The sequence below is a fragment of the Delphinus delphis genome, chromosome 20, assembly GCF_949987515.2.
Source record: "Delphinus delphis chromosome 20, mDelDel1.2, whole genome shotgun sequence".
NCBI lineage: Eukaryota > Metazoa > Chordata > Mammalia > Artiodactyla > Delphinidae > Delphinus > Delphinus delphis.
Genome location: NC_082702.1, coordinates 11,739,385 through 11,757,716, shown reverse-complemented (window position 1 = coordinate 11,757,716; position 18,332 = coordinate 11,739,385). Strand labels below are relative to the sequence as shown.

General features: G+C 54.0%; 1 protein-coding gene across 1 annotated transcript; it reads left to right on the top strand.

The window, feature by feature from the left end:
* The first annotated feature begins 22 nt into the window (after nt 1-22).
* DEDD2 (death effector domain containing 2) lies at nt 23-16,512 on the top strand. The gene is made up of 5 exons (XM_060000291.1): nt 23-120; nt 733-1,099; nt 2,903-3,025; nt 6,451-6,591; nt 15,277-16,512. The coding sequence occupies exons 2-5, from the start codon at nt 772-774 to the stop codon at nt 15,654-15,656; spliced, it is 972 nt and encodes a 323-aa protein (XP_059856274.1). The 5' UTR covers nt 23-120; nt 733-771; the 3' UTR covers nt 15,657-16,512.
* Nucleotides 16,513-18,332: the final 1,820 nt, after the last annotated feature.

Here is an 18,332-nt window from a genome sequence, read left to right as displayed (position 1 = left end):
GCGAGATGGGGGAAGGAGGAGGAGCGAGGTGACGCAGGCGTAATAATAGAGAAGGTGCCAGAAAGATACAAAACAAGTGGCCGCGGCCGTCGCCCAGGAGTCGTGAGGCGCCGGAATTCGGTGAGGATGTGGAGAGGCCTACAAGCTACTGGTGGCGGGTAGACCGGACCACCTGGGTGCTGGGGAGAGGGCGGTACCACCCTTACAGGGCGAGGGGGTCGGATTCGTACAGCGCCACCTGTGTGGAGCGAAGGGCTGCTTTGGTCGGTCCCATTGTAGGGGGCAGAGGGTCACTTTCGGACTGTACCACTTAGGTGGAGCTGTGGGGCTGATCGGACAGTACCTCTGGACGCAGCCAAGGAACATGTCTGGACAGTAGTACCCATAGTCAAAGGGCAATTGGCGGGGTGCCCCGCGTTGGGCCCCTAGGCTTGTTCGGACCGAGTCACTTAGTCGGGTGGGAGGCTTGTTCGGAACATACCACCTGGGGAGGGGCATTCGGGCTGGGCCTGCCCGACTGGTCGGAGGACAAGAGGGGTCTGGCGTCTGGACCTGTTACTAGGGGACCTCGGGCGATACCATTCTCTTGCGGGAGAAGGGGGAGGCTAAAACGGCTGGGATGTGAGGGTGGCCCTGCCCGGCGGCACTCGGAAGGGGAGACGCACTGGCGGGGGTGAGGTTCGGGCCTCCGCGTCGCTGACCACTGCCCCCTCCCCGCTGTGTGTGTTCTAGGCCCTGGTTCTGAGCTTATTCCGCCCCCCTCCCCCGGGTATGGCGCTGTCCGGGTCGACCCCGGCCCCGAGCTGGGAGGAGGATGAGTGCCTGGACTACTACGGGATGCTGTCGCTTCACCGTATGTTCGAGGTGGTGGGCGGGCAACTGACCGAGTGCGAGTTGGAGCTGCTAACCTTCCTGCTGGACGAGGTTCCCGGCGCCGCCGGCGGCCTGGCCCGCGCCCGCAGCGGCCTGGAGCTGCTGCTGGAGCTAGAGCGCCGCGGGCAGTGCGACGAGAGCAACTTGCGGCTGCTGGGGCAACTCCTGCGCGTGCTGTCCCGTCACGACTTGCTGCCACACCTGGCGCGCAAGAGGCGCTGGCCAGGTATCGTGGAATGGGAGGGTGACAGACTTCCGGTGGGGAGAGGGCCTTGCTTTCGCTGGGCCTCCACGGTGTCTGATATGGAGAGTGCCATCTCAGTACGTGTCCCATCGCACTCTTTCCTCCTCCCAGGGTATCAATGAGAAACACAAGAGGGAGGAGGCATAGCATTGGGAGGGGTGAGCCTGTGGGATTTGGCTACATCAATAGTGATGTTTGTAGCGTCTGTTTACAGAGGGCTTACTTCTTGCCGGGCACAGCAGTAAGCCCTTCTTCATATGTACTATCATCCTATACCCTCCCGGTAATCCTAAGAGGAAGTCCTGTCACCATCCCCACTGTACAGGGAAAGCAGTAGGTTGGAGAATTTAGGCAGATTGCCCACATATAACAGCTGAATCCTGTGTGCCTGGGGAATAGGGAACAGGAGATACAGCTTGACGGGACTGACAAAGTGTTCCATGAGGAACAAACATTTGGGAGGAGTATCAAGACTATAAGACAGGTGAACGATTTACTTTTTTAAATTCTGTATATGAAGATGACTTTATTTGAACGATTTACTTTTAGATGTGGTTATGGAAGGACTGAAACAGAGTAATGGAGCAGAGAGAGGAAGTAGGGAGTGGAATGCTTCAGAGTGAAAGGAGGCCCCCTTAAGATTCCATAACCAGGGCTTCCCTGGTGGTGCAGTGGTTGGGAGTGCGCCTGCCGATGCAGGGGACGCGGGTTCGTGCCCCGGTCCGGGAGGGTACCGCATGCCGCGGGGCGGCTGGGCCTGTGTGTCCGGAGCCTGTGCTCCGCGGCGGGAGGGGCCGTGGCGGTGAGAGGCCCGCATACAGCAAAAAAAAAAAAAAAAAAAAAAAGATTCCAGAACCAGTCAAGACCTTTCTGAGAAGTTGGCGTTTGAACTGAGGCTGCACTGCCACCCTGGTGCATAGATCTCAGAGTAGGAAATTCCAGGCAGAGGGAAAGACAAGCTTTTAAGTCCTGAGGTAGGACTGAGTTTGGCATTATCAGAGGCCAGTGTGGCAGGAGCAGAGGTCAAAGTAAGGGCACAGAGGTAGGTGAGAAGCCATGCCACATAGGAGCTTGCAGATAACACAGCTAGAAAGTGGGAGCTAGGATTTAAACCTTGTTGGTTTGTCTCCAGAGTTGGTGCCCTTAATCCTTGTAAGGGAAGTGCTCCTATAGGACAGCAGTCCTGAGAAGGTGAAGAGCCCCTTGTGTGCATTGGCTTTGAGCTTTTGAGCCCTTGGCGGGATTACTAGAGGTGCTGTGGCTAGTTTAGGGAGGGGTTTTGTGAGCTTTCCTGCCCAGGGTAAGCCCATGGGATTTGGGTAACCAGGAAAAAGGCATGCCTTGTGCAGAACTGACAGCATTTTTGGAAAAATATGTCTGGAGGTCAGGCTCTGGAAGAGAAGATTTGGGGACCCTGCAGAGGCCTGCTTACTCTTCGGGGCCTCAGGGAGAGCCGGGGGCAGTTGACGGATGGGGGCAGCCAGCATTGCAGGAATCCTGACCATAACTCAGCTTACAGGATAACTGACAGTTGGAGCTGCTGTACACGTGGATTGGGTGGCCCCAGAAGGTGATGAGTCTTTTACCCCCGGGAGGCACCGAACAATTACTGGGCTGCAGGTGTTTGAGAGGGAGTGGGTATCTGGGCTTTGAGTTCTGGGGAACTCAGGCACCCTGTGGGGCAGGTTTTCTTCTGGGGTGGGGGTGAGGGGGTGGGAATTGGAGGCTGGGCCTGGGAGAAGTCGCAGGCTTTGAATACTTCATTCCATTCTTCTCTCCCCACAGTGTCTCCAGAACGCTCCAGCTATGGCACATCCAGCTCTTCTTCAAAGAGGACGGAGGGCGGCTGCCGTCGCAGTCAGCAGTCAAGGAGTTCTTCAAATGTTGAGCAGGGTCAGTGGGAGACAGGTGAGCCCAGCCCTGTGGGTGCGCCAGCAGTCTCTCTCTCTCCCTTCTGAACCCTGATGAACCTACCCCATCCTGACCCATCAAGGAAGGAGCCCGTGGGGGTGATTCTGTCTCATTTTTGCTTTGTGTTTGTGTTTGTTGTTGCAAAAGCACATGTCTAGAAACAACTTACGGAATTGTTTCTTGTGGTTTTATATGTCATTTAAATGGCACCACGTCATGGGTATTATTCTTCACATGGCTGTCTTTGTTGGACATGTTTCTGAGATTTATTCATGTTGGGTTTCTAATTGGTTTTGTTTAATTGCCATGGCAATTAATTTACCCACTCTCCTCCCCTCCCCCAAGTTTTTAATCATTCAAACGTATTTCAAATATACCGAGAAGTGGAAAGATGAGTGCAGTGAATGTGTTTGTATCTTCCACGTAGACTCAGTAATTTTAACATTTTGCCAGGTTTGCTTTATGTGCATGTATGTGTAATTCTGTTTTTTCTTTTTTTTAATATTTGTCCGTTTGTTTTTGGCTGCGTCGGGTCTTAGTTTCGGCACTTGGGATTTTTCGTTGCAGTGTGCAGGCTTCTCTCTAGTTGAGGCACTTGCGGGCTCAATTGCCCCATGGCATGTGAGATTTTAGTTCCCCGACCAGGGATCGGACCTGCGTCCCCTGCATTGGAAGGTGGATTCTCAACCACTGAACCACCAAGGAAGTCCCTAATTCTGTTTTCTTTTTGCTGAACTCTTTGAAAGTAAATTATAGGCATCAGGACACTTTACCCCGAAATTGGCAGGCATCTCCTGAGAATCAGAAGATTGTCTGAAACCACTTCAAGACTACTGTCATATCTAAGAAAGGACAGAAGTACTTATTCTCTGATATCCTAATGGTCCATTTTCAGATCTTCTCAATATTGTCTGCACTTTTAGGATCCACTCATAGTTGTGTTGCTGTACATTCAGTTATTAGTCTCCTTAATCTCTTACTATGGAACCCCCCCCCCCCCGCTACCCCGTACCTTTTTCTTTTTTCCCCCCATGACATTGACCAGGCCACTTGTTTTGTACAATGTCCTGATTGTTTCCGGACATGTCTGATAATTTCCTGATGGTATCATTTAACTTATCCGTCTGTCCCCTGTAGTTTGGGAATCGGGTTTGGAGAGTTGGTTAGATTCAGGTTACGTGTTTTTGGCTGGAATGCTCCTTGGTTGATGCCGTGGTCTTCACATCAGGAGGCCTGGTTTTCCTGTTGTGAGTGAGCAAGTTCGATCACTTGGTTAAGGTGGTGTCTGCTGTATTTGTCCTTCGTACGGAGATATTTTTTCCCCTTGTGGTTAGTAAATCTATGAGATGACACTTTAGCACGTCGTGTTCACCAACAGCATCCCCAGTGGGTTTAGCAGCCATTGGTGATCTCTGCCTGAACCAGTTACTATATTGGTGTTCATGAAATGGTGGTTTTCTAATTCTTTCCTATGTCTATTAGCTGGCATTTTCTCAAGAGGAGTTTTACTTCTTTCTTTCCCTCCATTCCTCCCTCTCTTTACTTAGTGAGGGGTGTCACCATAGACTCATATATTCTTATTTATTTACTGTTATAATCAATTAGTTATTCTTCCTGATGTTCAAATTGGCTACATCCTGTGTCCTTTTGATGTGTCTCCATCATTCTTTGGGTGCTTCCTGCTTTGTAGGACTGCAAGATGGACTGCAAGATGTCCAGGATTCACTTGTATTTTCCCTTCCCCAGCCCTGGAATCAGCTGTTTCCAGAAACCTGGTTTCTCTCAGAGGCAGCGGTATTTGGAGACCAATATCTGGGTGCCGAGTATGCGCATTGTTTTTAGGCGCTTACAGTGAACAGAACTAGAAATTGCTTTTCGTAAAAGTTCATATTAGGGGCTTCCCTGGTGGCGCAGTGGTTGAGAGTCCGCCTGCCAATGCAGGGGACACGGGTTCGTGCCCCGGTCCGGAAGGATCCCACATGCCGTGGAGCGGCTGGGCCCGTGAGCCATGGCTGCTGAGCCTGCGCGTCCGTAGCCTGTGCTCCACAACGGGAGAGGCCACAACAGTGAGAGGCCCGCGTACCACACACACACAAAAAAGTTCACATTAGCATTTTCAATTCAAACATAACATTATAAGGATTTTTTTTTTTTTTTGGCTGCGCTGCTTGCGAGGATGTTAGTTCCCTGACCAGGGATTGAACCTGCGCCCTCAGCAGTGAAACTGTGAGGTTGTAACTACTGTACCACCAGGGAATTCCCTACAAGGACTTTTTTTTAAATTAATTTATTTTTGGCTGCATTGGGTCTTTGTTGCTGCGCGTGGGCTTTCTCTAGTTGTGGCTAGCGGGGGCTATTCTTCGTTGTGGTACGCGGGCTTCTCGTTGCGGCGGCTTCTCTTTGTTGCAGAGCCTGTCTTTAGGGTGCGTGGGCTTCAGTAGTTGCGGCACACGGGCTCAGTAGTCCTACGAGGACCTTTTTGTCTTAACACTGAAAATCTTGGTTCTTGGTAACATTAAGACATGGATTTATTTTGCTTTATTTTACAACAATAATGAAATAACTTCAAATTTATAACGTCAGTACCACTGCTGTGTCTACTGAATGAAACATAAGATATTTTTGTGGTTCTAATTGTTTTCAGAGTATATCCTACTGAGAGTTTACAGTCAGAATGTTCCTCCTAGTTACTTAAGGTCCTTCTTTTTTTCTGCTTCTTGTTACTGATTTTATATATACTAGATTCATTTGTTTCTGTTTAATTTTATGGTTTGTTTCTTTTGTTTCTTGTTAAATTTTTGAGTATGTTGTAAAACAGTTACGTGATTCCAAAGTCAAAACTAAAGTATGTAAAAAAGGTGTTCTTAGAAGTATCATTTCCATTGGTATCTTTCTTCCTCTTAGTAGATAATCAATTTCATTCATTTCTAACATAGCCTTACAGTGTTTCATCTTGCAAAAATAGCAAATAATGTACATATTCTCGTTTCCCCTCCTTTTTTATACAAAACATAGCAAACTGTAGATATTTGTTTTTCACTTGCTTTAGTTCACTAAGCAGTCTATTGTGGAAATTACTCCGTGTACTTTTTGCCAGACATTTACATTGTCTTCAGGTTTATGTGGTTAGGAACTATAAACAGAGCTCCAGCTACTGGCGTCCTGCCTGTTTCCTGGGGTGAGTAGGCAGGGTTTCTCTGGGGTCACACCTGAGAGTGGGACTGCCAGGTGGTGGGGTGTGCTCGTCTGTCCTTCCAGATGATGCTAACTTGTACTTATTCGCCATCTTATGGCCCAGGAAGCAGAGGGGCTCACCCAGGGTCTGACAGCGTGGAGTCCAGCCTTGAGCGCTTCCTTGGGCACCCACCTTGGTGCTCCACCCATCATCTGGTCTTCAACCTACACCATCTTTCTCTCCTCAGGTTCTCCCCCAACTAAACGGCAGCGGCGGAGTCGGGGCCGTCCCAGTGGTGGCGCCAGACGGCGGCAGAGAGGAGGTCCAGCCACCCCCCAGCAGCAGCAGGAGCCAGCCGGACCTACCTCAGAAGGCAAAGTGACCTGTGGTAGGTGTCTGTGCGTGCCTTGGGAGTGCATGTGCAGTGCCCGTTGCAGCCAGTAGAGCTGAAGGGTGGGAGAATGGGCCCTCATCTGGGGTGTGACACCCAGTGGGTGGGCAGCAGCTCCATGCATCTGTACAGCACAGTGGAATCCCTGTCTTTTCTGTTGCCTACTCGCTTGTCTACATCCTGCCCATAGTTGAAGGATTGTGTTGTGTGCTGCCTCCTCCAGGAAGCCTTTCCTGACAGTCCCCTGCCCTCAATGTCATTTTTTGTTGGAGGAGCCAGGCAGGGGCTGAGCAGCTGGGCCTGGCAGGCCTCAGAGCAGATGGGAGTTAGATTTTATTCTATGAGTCAAGGGCTTTCCAAGGGTTTTTAGCAGGGGAGTGAAGTGATCTGATACCAGTTTTTAAAGGAACTCCGATTTCATCTGGAAAATCAGTTAATAAATGAGTTACAATTTGCAAAGTGCTTAGAACAGTGCTGGACATGTAGCACATGCTCTGTAGGTGCACATGAAATAAATCCAACAAAGTGGAAGCAGGGAAACGAGTGGAGGGGCTTCACAGTCCAACAGGGATGAGGCAGAGGTCTGGCCTGGGGTAGTGGCGTTGGAGAGGGTGAGAAGGAGGTGGACTTAAGGAAATAAACATTTTGGATATAGGGTTGACTGTACCTGCAGACAGGTGGGTTGGATGGGTTAGGGGACTCTGCTATGCAGACTCATGCAGACCTTGCCCTTAAGAAATTTCTCACTGGTCCTGAGGGGAGGACACAGGCACGGGTAGGGCGCACACTCTCTCACACACTCCCACACGCCCCTCTGGTACCCCCTTCTCTGAGTTGGGCAAGGCTCTGGTCACAGAGGGTATCAGCTGGTGAGAGGCTCAGGCTGGGTGGGTGGGGGTGGAATTATAGGAGGGAAGGTTGAGGGGCAGGTGGCAGCAGCTCTGCATCCCCCAGGAGACCTTGGCCTCAGGGCGCTTCCTCCTGCCATCTGCAGAGCCTCCAGCCCCCAGAGTGCATGAGCCTGCCTCCTCCCGGTGCCCATTGCGGTCTCCCAGACCCTGGTGGTCCTAGCCGCTCCCTAGATGAGGCTGTAGACACCTGTGCTGGCTGCTTTCAGGAGGAACAGGCCAGTGGAGCCAGCCTGAGTCCTCAGACAGCCCGCACTTGAGGGGGTGGCTGTTTGGTCGTGACTCTCCCCAGAGTCAGGAGTTAATTACCAGAGCCACCCACTGGCTGGGTGGCCTAGAGAGTCACTGCCTCCCTAGGGAGCAGGCCAGGCTGAGGCCGTGAGGGGTCTTGCTGCTGGAGGCCTCCGTCTCTTCTCTGAGGGTGGGGAGGTTGTGACCCTGGGTGTGGCTGTCTCTTGCTGTGGGGCGTGGCTGCGCAGGTCTGACTGCTGACTCACCAGGCAGGGTGGGGCTGGAGTGAGGCTTTCCCCAGTAGGGCCCTGAAAATGGAGATGGCCTAGTCCCAGGGGTGGAAGGAGGTCCCTCCAGACCTGAGTGAGGAACGGGTCTGCCATTCTTGCCTCCTCCTCACCTGTGATAGCTGTGGGGGTTGAGCCCCAGGCAGCTGCCTTCCACTGAGGGATAGAACCAGACTGAACTCCGGAGGCCCCAAGAGTGTGAGGAAGGGGCCATGGGGGATCCTGGGCTCAGACACAGGACCTCTGAGTCTCCACATCCCTCTCAGGGCCATCCACTGCGCCCTGCGCTGAGCGTGCTCCTCACCTGACCTTGAATTCTCAAGACGGCCCTTGAGGTAGGGATGCCGTCCCCCATTGTGCGGAGGGGCAGGGCTGGGCCGAAGCTCGGGTTTGCTCATTTGGTTGTTCCACGTGTGTTTATAGAGCATTGACTACCTGCTTACATCCCACAGAAGGGACTGGAGGCCCCTGCCCTCATGGAGCTTGTGTTCTGGTGGGAGGAGAAGGCTAAGGGAAGGAAGAGAAACTTCAGATGTCAGCTGTGAAGAGAAACAAGCCAGGGGGAGGGGGTAGAGAATGATGGAAAATGCAGTTCTAGGTGGATTTTCAAGGTAGGGTGGTCTAGGAAGGCCTCTCAGAAGACAGGAGGAGAGGTAGGAGTGTGTGGACGGCTGAGGCAGGGTGTTTCAGATTGAAGGGACAGCAGGAGCAGAGGCCTGTGTGGGGACATGGCAGTGGTGGTGCTGGGACCGAGAGGAAGCTGGCAGGGCTGGAGCAGAGGGAGTGCGGGGAGGCTGCCAGGAGGTGAGGGCAGGAGAGGTGACCAGGGGCCCATCCTGCAGAGCCTGGGAGCCACGGGCCAGGCTTTGCGTTTGTTTAAATGATGGAAAGCAGTGGGAGGACTTGAATGACAGGCTGCGCTTTGCTTTTTTTTCCTTCAGTGTTTCCTATGGAGAAGAAATAGAAGCAGACAGATTAGCATAACGAATCCTGGCTCCCCGGCCCCCAACCTCAGCAGTTGTCAGGTCATGGCTCATCTTGTTTCATTAGCCACGTTGTTTTGGAGTCAGTTCCAGGTGTCCTTTTATTTCACTGGTAGATTTTTCACTGTGTATTTCTAGAAGATAAGAATTGGGGAGTTCCCTGACGGTCCAGTGGTTAGGACTTGGACTTGGCGCTTTCACTGCTGTGGCCCGGGTTCAGTCCCTGGTCGGGAAACTAAGATCCTGCAACCTGTGCAGCCAAAAAAAAAAAAAACAAAGAGTAAGAATTCTTAAAAAAAAAATCACACCAAAAAAATAACAGTAACTTCTTACTCTCATGTGTTTGCTCAGTGTTTTAATTTCTAATTCTTATAAATATTGGTTCTCTTAAGTCTCTCCTATTTATAGGATTCCTCCATCACCTCTGATTTCTCCCCCACCACCCTTGTATCTGTTGAAAGTAGTTGTCCCGTAGTGTTTCCCGAAGACTGGCTTTTGCAGACTGCTCTGTGGCAGGACTGACTGAACATGCTCCCCTGTCATAGTTCCTGAAAGTTGGTAGTTGGGCCTGGAGAGCCTTGATCAGATTCTGGTTTGATGGTTTTGTTTTTTTATTTTCTTATTTTGGCCACGCTGTGCGGCTTGCAGGATCTTAGTTTCCTGACCAGGGATTGAACCCCCGCCCTTGGCAATGAAAGTGCTGCATCCTAACCCCTGGACCGCCAGGAAATGCCCTTTTTTTTAAAAAAAAAAATTTTTAATTAATTAATTAATTAATTTTGGGGGCTGCATTGGGTCTTCGTTGCTGCGCGTGGGCTTCTCGTTGCGGTGGCTTCTCTTGTTGCAGAGCATGGGTGCTAGGTGCACGGGCTTCAGTAGCTGTGGCATGCGGGCTCAGTAGTTGTAGCTCAAGGGCTCTAGAGCACAGGCTCAGTAGTTGTGGTGCACAGGCTTAGTTGCTCCGTGGCATGTGGGATCTTCCCGGACCAGGGATCGAACCTGTGTCCCCTGTACTGGCAGGTGGATTCTTAACCACTGTGCCACCAGGGAAGCCCCCCTTCTGTTTTTTTTCAAGCTCACCTCCTAGGTGGTATTGTGCTCTTCCTTTAGGAAGCCGGCAGAGGCTGCTTGTCTCTTAACTGCCCTTGGTGGCAGCAGCTGCTCACTGCCTCCATCCATTAGTTCAGGAAAGGTTGAAGAACTTTACAGTGACACCGTGACTCTGGCTGTGCCTTGGGGAACAGACTGGAGCAGGAGAGGGAGCCGGCTTTTGTCCAGAGGAGGTGCTGGTATTGGTGTGGCATTGGAGGGTGGAGTCTGTCCCTTAGAGCTTACTGGCTGATTCTCTCTCCTGGGCACAGGTCCTCTGTGTCCCCAGCCTTTCCTGGAGGGAAGACCTGAGTGAGAGTCATCCCTGGCCTCCGGCACAGGGTCTGGCACAGAACGCTGCTCACCTGCTCGCCTGGGCCTGTCCCTCATACCTTTCCTGATCTCCCACTGGAAAGCCCCTCCCATTTCCCTCTGCGGCCCATTCTGTCCCAGAAGAGAGACTGATGAGGTGTCGGGTAGAGGAACAAGAGAGTGTTGGGGGGCTTCCCTGGTGGCGCAGTGGTTAAGAATCCGCCCTGGTCCAGGAAGATTCCACATGCTTCGAGTAACTAAGCCTGGGCACCACAACTACTGAGGCTGTGCTCTGGAGCCCACGAGCTACAGCTGCTGAGCCCACATGCCACAACTACTGAAGCCTGCACGTGCCTAGAGCCTGTGCTCTGCAACAAGAGAAGCCACCGCAATGAGAAGCCCGCGCACGACAACGAAGAGTAGCCCCCGCTCTCCACAACTAGAGAAAGCCCCTGCGCAGCAACGAGGACGTAATGCAGCCAAAAATAAATAAACAGATTTATTATTTTTTTTTAAAAAGTGTGGGGGCCCACCTGAGTGCAGGAAGCGGGAGCAACTCTCCTCTGAAGGAAGACAGGGCCCCACCCTCCGTCCTGGGGGCAGGGAGCATCTCCCTACCATTGGCGAGGGACTGTTGACAAATGCTGTTGACCAAGCATTTGGTGTGTTCCTGGCCGGAGGAAACTATTCAGCCACCTTCAGCCTTCCCTGAGTGCTGCCCTGGCTCCTTTTCTGACCGCCCTGCTGCTTCTGCAGAGCAGCTGCAGTCTTGGTATCCTGAGGCCACTTCCTTCCTGCTGCATCCAGCCTTGTAATCCTCACAGTGGCCCCATGAGAACAGGTACTGGGGTGAGGTTGTCTTATGGAGGAGGCCACCGAGGTGCAGAGAGGTGTGGTCAGCTCAGGAGGCCCCAGACTCCCTGCCCCAGCCTGCCAGGGCGTGGTCAGCCCTGCGCCTCCAGTTGTCCCCTTGTACCCTTTTCTACCATGCTGGCCCCCAGCCTGTGAATGCCCCAAGTTCATTTTTTGCCTCTGGACTTTAACACACACCGATCTCTTCTGGGAAAGTCGCTCTTCTCTTTTCACTGCTTTCCTGTCTCGACTTACTTGTCCTCTTTCACATTTTACTTCCAGTGTCATTTCCTGGAGAGGTCCTCTCTGATTGTTTCGATCTAAATCGTTCTCTATAATTTCCTCTCCTGACCCTTGGAATGTCTTTTAATTATGGACTTCTGTGTATGGTTGTATGAGAGGCAGCAAACAGGATAGGGATAGTTAAAAGAGCTTGGGCTCTGGAGCCAGGCATCTCGGTTGGAACTCCAGCTCTGCCATTTCCTGCCTGTGTGGCCTTGGGCAGGTGACTCATCCTCTGTGCCTTAGTTTCCTCATCTACAAAAAGGGGACAATAGCACTGCCTCATAAGGTTGCAGGCACGATCAAAAAGGTCAATAGGGCTTCCCTGGTGGCGCAGTGGTTGAGAGTCCGCCTGCCGATGCAGGGGACACAGGTTTGTGCCCAGGTCCGGGAAGATCCCACATGCCGTGGAGCGGCTGGGCCCGTGAGCCATGGCTGCTGAGCCTGCGCGCCCGGAGCCTGTGCTCCGCAACGGGAGAGGCCACAACAGTGAGAGGTCCGTGTACCGCAAAAAAAAAAAAAAAAAAAAAAAGGTCAATAGATGTGAAATGTGTGACGGTAGTGCAGTAAGTACTATATAAGTGTCACCTACGGTTAAATTATTTTGTCGAGGAATAAAGAGAGAGTGTGCGTGATGCCCATGATTCAGGGCCGGGGTGGAGTGGTGGCTCAGATAACACACATCTCTCCTTTTCTCCAGTGGAGTTTCCCTGTCCTCCCCTTCTGTGTACTGTCCTCTTGTGTTTCAGACCAGCGGTTGGGCCATGTCTTCACCTGTATTTGGGATAATGAAAGTGCTGTGAGGACTCAGGGGTTAAGACAGGGAAAGCACCTGGGTAGGGTCTGGCCTATACAAAGTGCTCCTTGACTGGGGCTTACATGTCTTCCAGTCCCACCTGTGGCTCGTGTCTCCCCACCGTCCCTGGCACTTAGTAAATGTCTGTTGAATGGAAGGATGAATGGGACACATGAGGGTCCCCCCTGATCCTGTCCTCCTTCCACCCCCACCATGCCCGGTGGGCTCTGGGTGAATAGACAGTTTCCACCGCAGGTCTAGTAGCAGTCTGTGCTGAGGATAAAGGCCATCTGGGAGGGGATTCACCTGGGCGGGCCACAGGTCCCGTGAGCCGGGCCTTGGTGGGTGATGGGCATTCTGGTCAGAAGAGGTGGACAGGTCATTTTGTGAGTAAGGCTTGTACTGGGACCACTTCCCTTGTGACTGGAGGGCAGGGTATGGGAGGATGTAGCTGGGATTGAAGGAGGAGGGGAGGGGAGGAGGTTGGCTCAGGGGCCCAGGTGGGAGAGGGCGAGGCCTAGGCAGGGGCTGTGGTGGTAGAGAGGTGAGTGTTGAAATTACAGTTCCTGTTTTGGGGTGCCTTCGGCATCTAGGCCCCGGGTCACATGCTTCATGAGTTGCCTAATGTAATCCTCATGACCCCATCGTGCAGCAGGGACCTCTTGTTTGTTTGTTTTTCAGATGGGGAAACTGAGGCTCAGAGAGGTGAGGTCACATGCCCAAGGCCCCACAGCTAGACAGTGGCGGAGCCAGGACTCGCCTCAAGGTCTGTCGTTGTCCGCCACCAGGCTCTGTGCCTCTGCCACTGAGCAGCCCGTGTGGCCTTGGACAGGTGCTGCTCCTCCAGCCCCCTGCCTCCCAGCCCACGCTACGGAGGCGTGGTTAGACACTCGGGAGTCCAGGATGTGGGCCCAGAGGTCTTATCTGATCCTTAGCATGGAGGGAGCCAGGTCTGAGTGTTGTGGGAAGTCCTGGGGGCTAAGGCCAGGTAGGTTTTCCTGGGCCTCAAGCACAGAGGGTGAGCTTCCCCTCAAGGCAGAAAAAGGAAGCATTTGGGGTTTGGGGTGGGAGGAGGAAGTGGGTGGTGCTGAGAAGTCGCCTGGGGAAGCAGGGACTTGCCTTCTACTTTCTGCTCTGTGGTGACACGGTCTTTGAAAGGTGAAAGGAGTCAGGGGTATGACACTTCCCCTCCCAGAGCTTCAGTTACCTCATCTGTCAAATGGGTTCATTGTGGCCCCTGCCCCACAGGGCTGATCAGGCTGAATCTCCAAGGGCAAAGCCTTTGGCACATCAGAGCTGCTGGTGGCTGCCATTTTTTAGCACCCATTGGTGGACCGTCATCTGAACAGGCTTTCCAGTAGGGGTTGTCCCCAGGTTTAGGCAGGAACCTGGGCTCAGAGAGGTGGTGACTTGTCCCAGGTCACATAGCTAGCGCCTGAAGGCTCCTGGATTAGAATCAGCTCCACTGACCTGAGGCTGCTCTGTGGGGTGTGGGAGAGTCAGTGCCCTCTGTCATGCCTTGCTACTCCCTGGCCGTGCGACCTTGGGCAAATCATTTCTCTTTGCCTCCATTTCCTCATCTGTAAGTTGGGGTGACAATAGGGCCTGCCTCACAGGGTCGTTTGTGAATTAAATGAGTTCTTTTGATTCTGCTGCTTGTCATTTCCAGCTTATAGCAGATCCTCAGGATAGCCTGTGTTGTGAGTGCAGAGGAAGTTCTGTTAGTAGCCCGATTCACAGGTGGGAATTCAGTAATCCCACAGGGAGGTGATATGCCTGATATCACATTTACAGGGATAGCCTTGGAAGTTCTGTGTCCTATCCCCTGCACAGAACTGCCACCACATTTGGGTGGATGTAGGCAGGGTTATAAGTGACAAACACAACTCAGACTGGCTTAAGCAAAAAGGAACTTGGTTATTGCTGAAGATCCAGGTGCTCCACGCACACGTGATGAACCTCAGGAGTCTTTTCCTCTCTGTCCTTGGCCTTGTGTAGGTTTCATTCTCTCCCCTCCTGGTGGCAAAACGGCCCCCAGCAGCTATGGGCTTAACAGCCCACCTTCTTGGCAGCCTCTGTGGAAAGAGAGCTCCTGCTTGCAGTAGAGCCAGCCCAGTTCCAGCCTTGAGTCTCCTGGGCCTGGTGCTTGCTTGGTGGTTGTGGGGCTGAGGATATGACTGGCCCCACATGAATGTCCCTGTTCGAGGACGCAAGAGGGGTAAAGCTGCTTACCTAAAAGCAAGTCCATTCATTCGTGCGTTGGTTCTTTCACAAATGTGTATTGAGTACCTACTGTATGTCACGGGGCTACACTAATGAACAAGACAGACAAAAATCCCTTCCTTCAGGGAGCTCACATTGAGGGGGAGACAGGTGATAAGCCTGACGGTAAGGGAGAGCTTAGGGTAGGTTAGAAGGTGATAAGTGCCTTGGGAAGAAATGGAGCAAGGAAAGGGGAACTGGGAATCCCGGGGCCGGGTGGTGGTGGTAAACAGGGTGGTCGAGGTAGGCTCACTGGGGAGGTGGCCTCTGAGCAAAGGCCTGTAGGAAGTGAGGGAGTAAGTCCCGTGGGCGCTGGGGAGAGAACACCCCGGGCTGAAGGAGAGGCAGGGCCGGGCGGAACCTGCCTGCTGGTGGGGGGGGGGGGTGGGGCAGCGAGGAGGTGGTGAGGCTGGAGTGGGGCACATGAGGGGAAGAGCAAGGCCACCAGGTCAGGAGGTAACAGGTCAGACCACAAGAGAGAAGCCGAGTGAGGATGTCATCCGTACTTGGGTGTGGTTACCAGAAGGGGGAAGGTTGTGGGGCTGGTGCAGTGCAGCCCACAGTGAGGGGCAGCAGGAGGAGGCTGGAGGGAGCGAGGGAGGGTGGCGGTTCCCCTCTTCCCCCTGGCCCCACTGCGCCGTGTGTCGGCCCCTCCCTGACCAGTCCCTCCTTCTCCGCAGACATCCGGCTCAGGGTGCGAGCAGAGTACTGCGAGCATGGGCCGGCCTTGGAGCAGGGCGTGGCATCCCGGAGGCCCCAGGCCCTGGCACGGCAGCTGGACGTGTTTGGGCAGGCCACGGCGGTGCTGCGCTCTCGGGACCTGGGCTCTGTGGTCTGTGACATCAAGTTCTCAGAGCTCTCCTATCTGGACGCCTTCTGGGGTGACTACCTGAGTGGTGCCCTGCTGCAGGCCCTGCGGGGCGTGTTCCTGACTGAGGCTCTGCGTGAAGCCGTGGGCCGGGAGGCTGTCCGCCTGCTGGTCAGTGTGGACGAGGCTGATTACGAGGCTGGCCGGCGCCGCCTGCTGCTGATGGAGGAGGAGGGGGGAAGGCCCGCCTGAGGCCTCCTGATCCTGGATCTGGCAGGACTGACCCCACCTCCTAGCCTCTGGGCCACCTTCTCCCCTGGAGGATGTCGACCATCTCTACTCCTAGAGGACTGTCACTCTACTAGCTCTGAGGACTGTGACAGCCAGGCCCCTTGATAGACCCTCCCACAGGATGTGGGCTTTGAGGCCTAAACCACTTCCAGCTGAGTTTCCTTTCCAACCGCCCCCCCCCCCCCCCCCGCGCTCCTTACCACCACCCCCCACCACCACCACCCCGCCCATTAGGTGCGTTCCCTCAGCTTCAGGAGGCCAGGGGCTCAGGCCTGCAGATCCGAAAGGAAGGGAGGCATAGCCACACACCAAAGGCCCCTTGCACATCGTATTCCTGGCCCTGGGCTGTGTGCGTGCACACACGCTGCCCCCTCTGAAATCTCTCCTGGGCTCCTGCCCTGGCCTGTTCCACTTACTGCTTTGGCCTAAGGGCTTCTCTCTCAGGATCTCTGATTATACCGCCCCCCAACCCTGAGCTTCAGCCACACCAGTGGGCACTGGAGCTGGGGTGCATCTGGGGCCTGCTCACCTTGCCCGCACATCTCTACAGCCAGCCGGGCTCTGCCCAGCTTCCACACACAGACCTGGCTCTCCCCCTTCTCCTGCTCCCCGAAGCTGGACACAGATTTGCACATGGATCTGCACCGAGTGTCACACATGTGTTGCAGCGGCATCAGACCAACTGTGCTGTTTCCCAGGAGGCCAGGACCAGGAACCAACTTCTTTCTCAGAAAGGGAAGGCAAAGGCTTGGGGCTGATGGGAAAGGCCTTTTACGAGTGACACCAATAAAACTGCCCTGGAGAGGGCATAGGTGGGCATCACGGCTGTACTCTTTCCTTTATGGGCTGGAGGAAGGAGCTGATTAGAGCCTGGGCCCAGTACCAATCCCGGAGTTCCTCGCCTGGTATCTGGCTGGAGGGTGTGCAGGATGCTGGACCATCATGTGCCGGCTGCTGCCACGGTCTTGCCCTCCTTTTGGCTTCAGTTTCCTTATCTGTTGAAGGAGGACATACTGCCTTGGAGTCATAGACTCTCTCAACCTCATTCACACATGCTTCGCTCCTGTATGTCCTTGGGAGTGCTGGTATTTTTTAACTAGTTCGGTGAGGTGGGCTAACTGTCTATCTCCAAGGCCGACAGAGCCCAGGGTTTGGAAACCAACTGGGTCAGCAGCCAGTGCTCTCTGCCTAGAGCCCCTCTCCAGGTGGCTCTTCACCCCTCACAGCTTCTGGACAGTTACTAACCTTAAATCTGGATCTGTTGTTTCTCCTCCTGAGGCCAAACACTACTTCCTGCTGCCCCGTGGCTGCAGCTGAGGTTGTGGCCTCTTGCTGTTGCCCTACTCCTTGTTTTAAGAGTGTAGGAACTCAAGTTCCGTACACAATACTGGGAGCTTTCCTTCCTGGGCGAGAAGGGGACCTGGGCTGGGAGTTGGGGAGGGGGAGGGCAGGGATTCCCAACTGCCGGCTTTTCTTGGGGGAAAGGATGCAGCTATCCACGCCTGGGAACCTGTCCTGGACCCCTGACCTGTGTTGATATACAGGGATACAGCGGCAAGTCTAGGAGTTGAATCCTGTCCAGGAGTCAAGACCTGATCCATCTAGTTGCTGTGTGATCCCAGACTGTCTCCATTTACCTTCTCTGGGAGGGAGGTAATGTCTGCTGGGCACCTAGATAAGATCTATTTAATACTTAGCCAGCTGTGTGAAGTAGGGATTTTGGAAGTGACTTGCCGCAGGAGTAGAGAAGCACTGAGATGGAAAACAGCTCTCCACTGGTGGATGCCGTCAGGTTGGGAAGGCAGGTGGGGGCTTCCAGGTGCTTTCTCCTTCCCTCAACTAGGGGAGTCTCCTTGGCTGGTGTGGGACACAGGCTTTCTTTTCACGACCTGTCAACATTTGGGGTCTTCCTCTACCTGGGGCTTCCCGTGCTTGGGGGGTGGGGGCTGCTGCTTGACCTACCCTGAGCTAAACTTCAGCGTCCGCCTCTCCCTCAGGCCCTGGGGCGTCTCCCCACCAACCTCCAGGTTGCCAGCGTTGGGCCCAGCCTCTTTAGCGGACAAGATTCAGGCCCTGGCCCTTACCCACCTCCACTCCCATCACCAGTTCAGTTCCTTGCTGAAGCCCCCGCCCCCTGCTTCAGCCCCGCCCTATTCCTGAGGCCCTCACTCCTACAAGCCCCGCCCCATGCCTTAGGCCCCGCCCGCTCCACCCTTTTCAGCCGGGGTCGGGGGTGGGGAGCGGGGTGTGCGTCTTTCGTGGCAAATGCATGCCGGAAGTAAGGGAGCCTAGCCTTGAGGCCGCGGGAGCCGGAGGCCGCGGGAGCCTGCGCAGGCGCAGTGTGTGCCAAGAGTCCGCGGTGGCAGGAACCTCGAGGCAGTGTTTTGCGCTTCCAGAACCTGCCTGCGCGCATGCGCTAGAGAGCTCGCCTGGGCTTGCCAGAGCCCGTGTTGGGTGTTTGACAGAGTCCTGAGGAGGCCTATTAAGTGGGTCAGACCCAGGCTAAGAGGACAACCCAGGGAGGTCAGAGAGCTTCAGAAGTCGAGAAGGATTCTATGGGGCAGGACATGGACAGGCTGCAGCCAAGGGAAATAGGGGCCTGTGGGAGCTCAGAGGAAGGCGGGCCATGGTTTCACA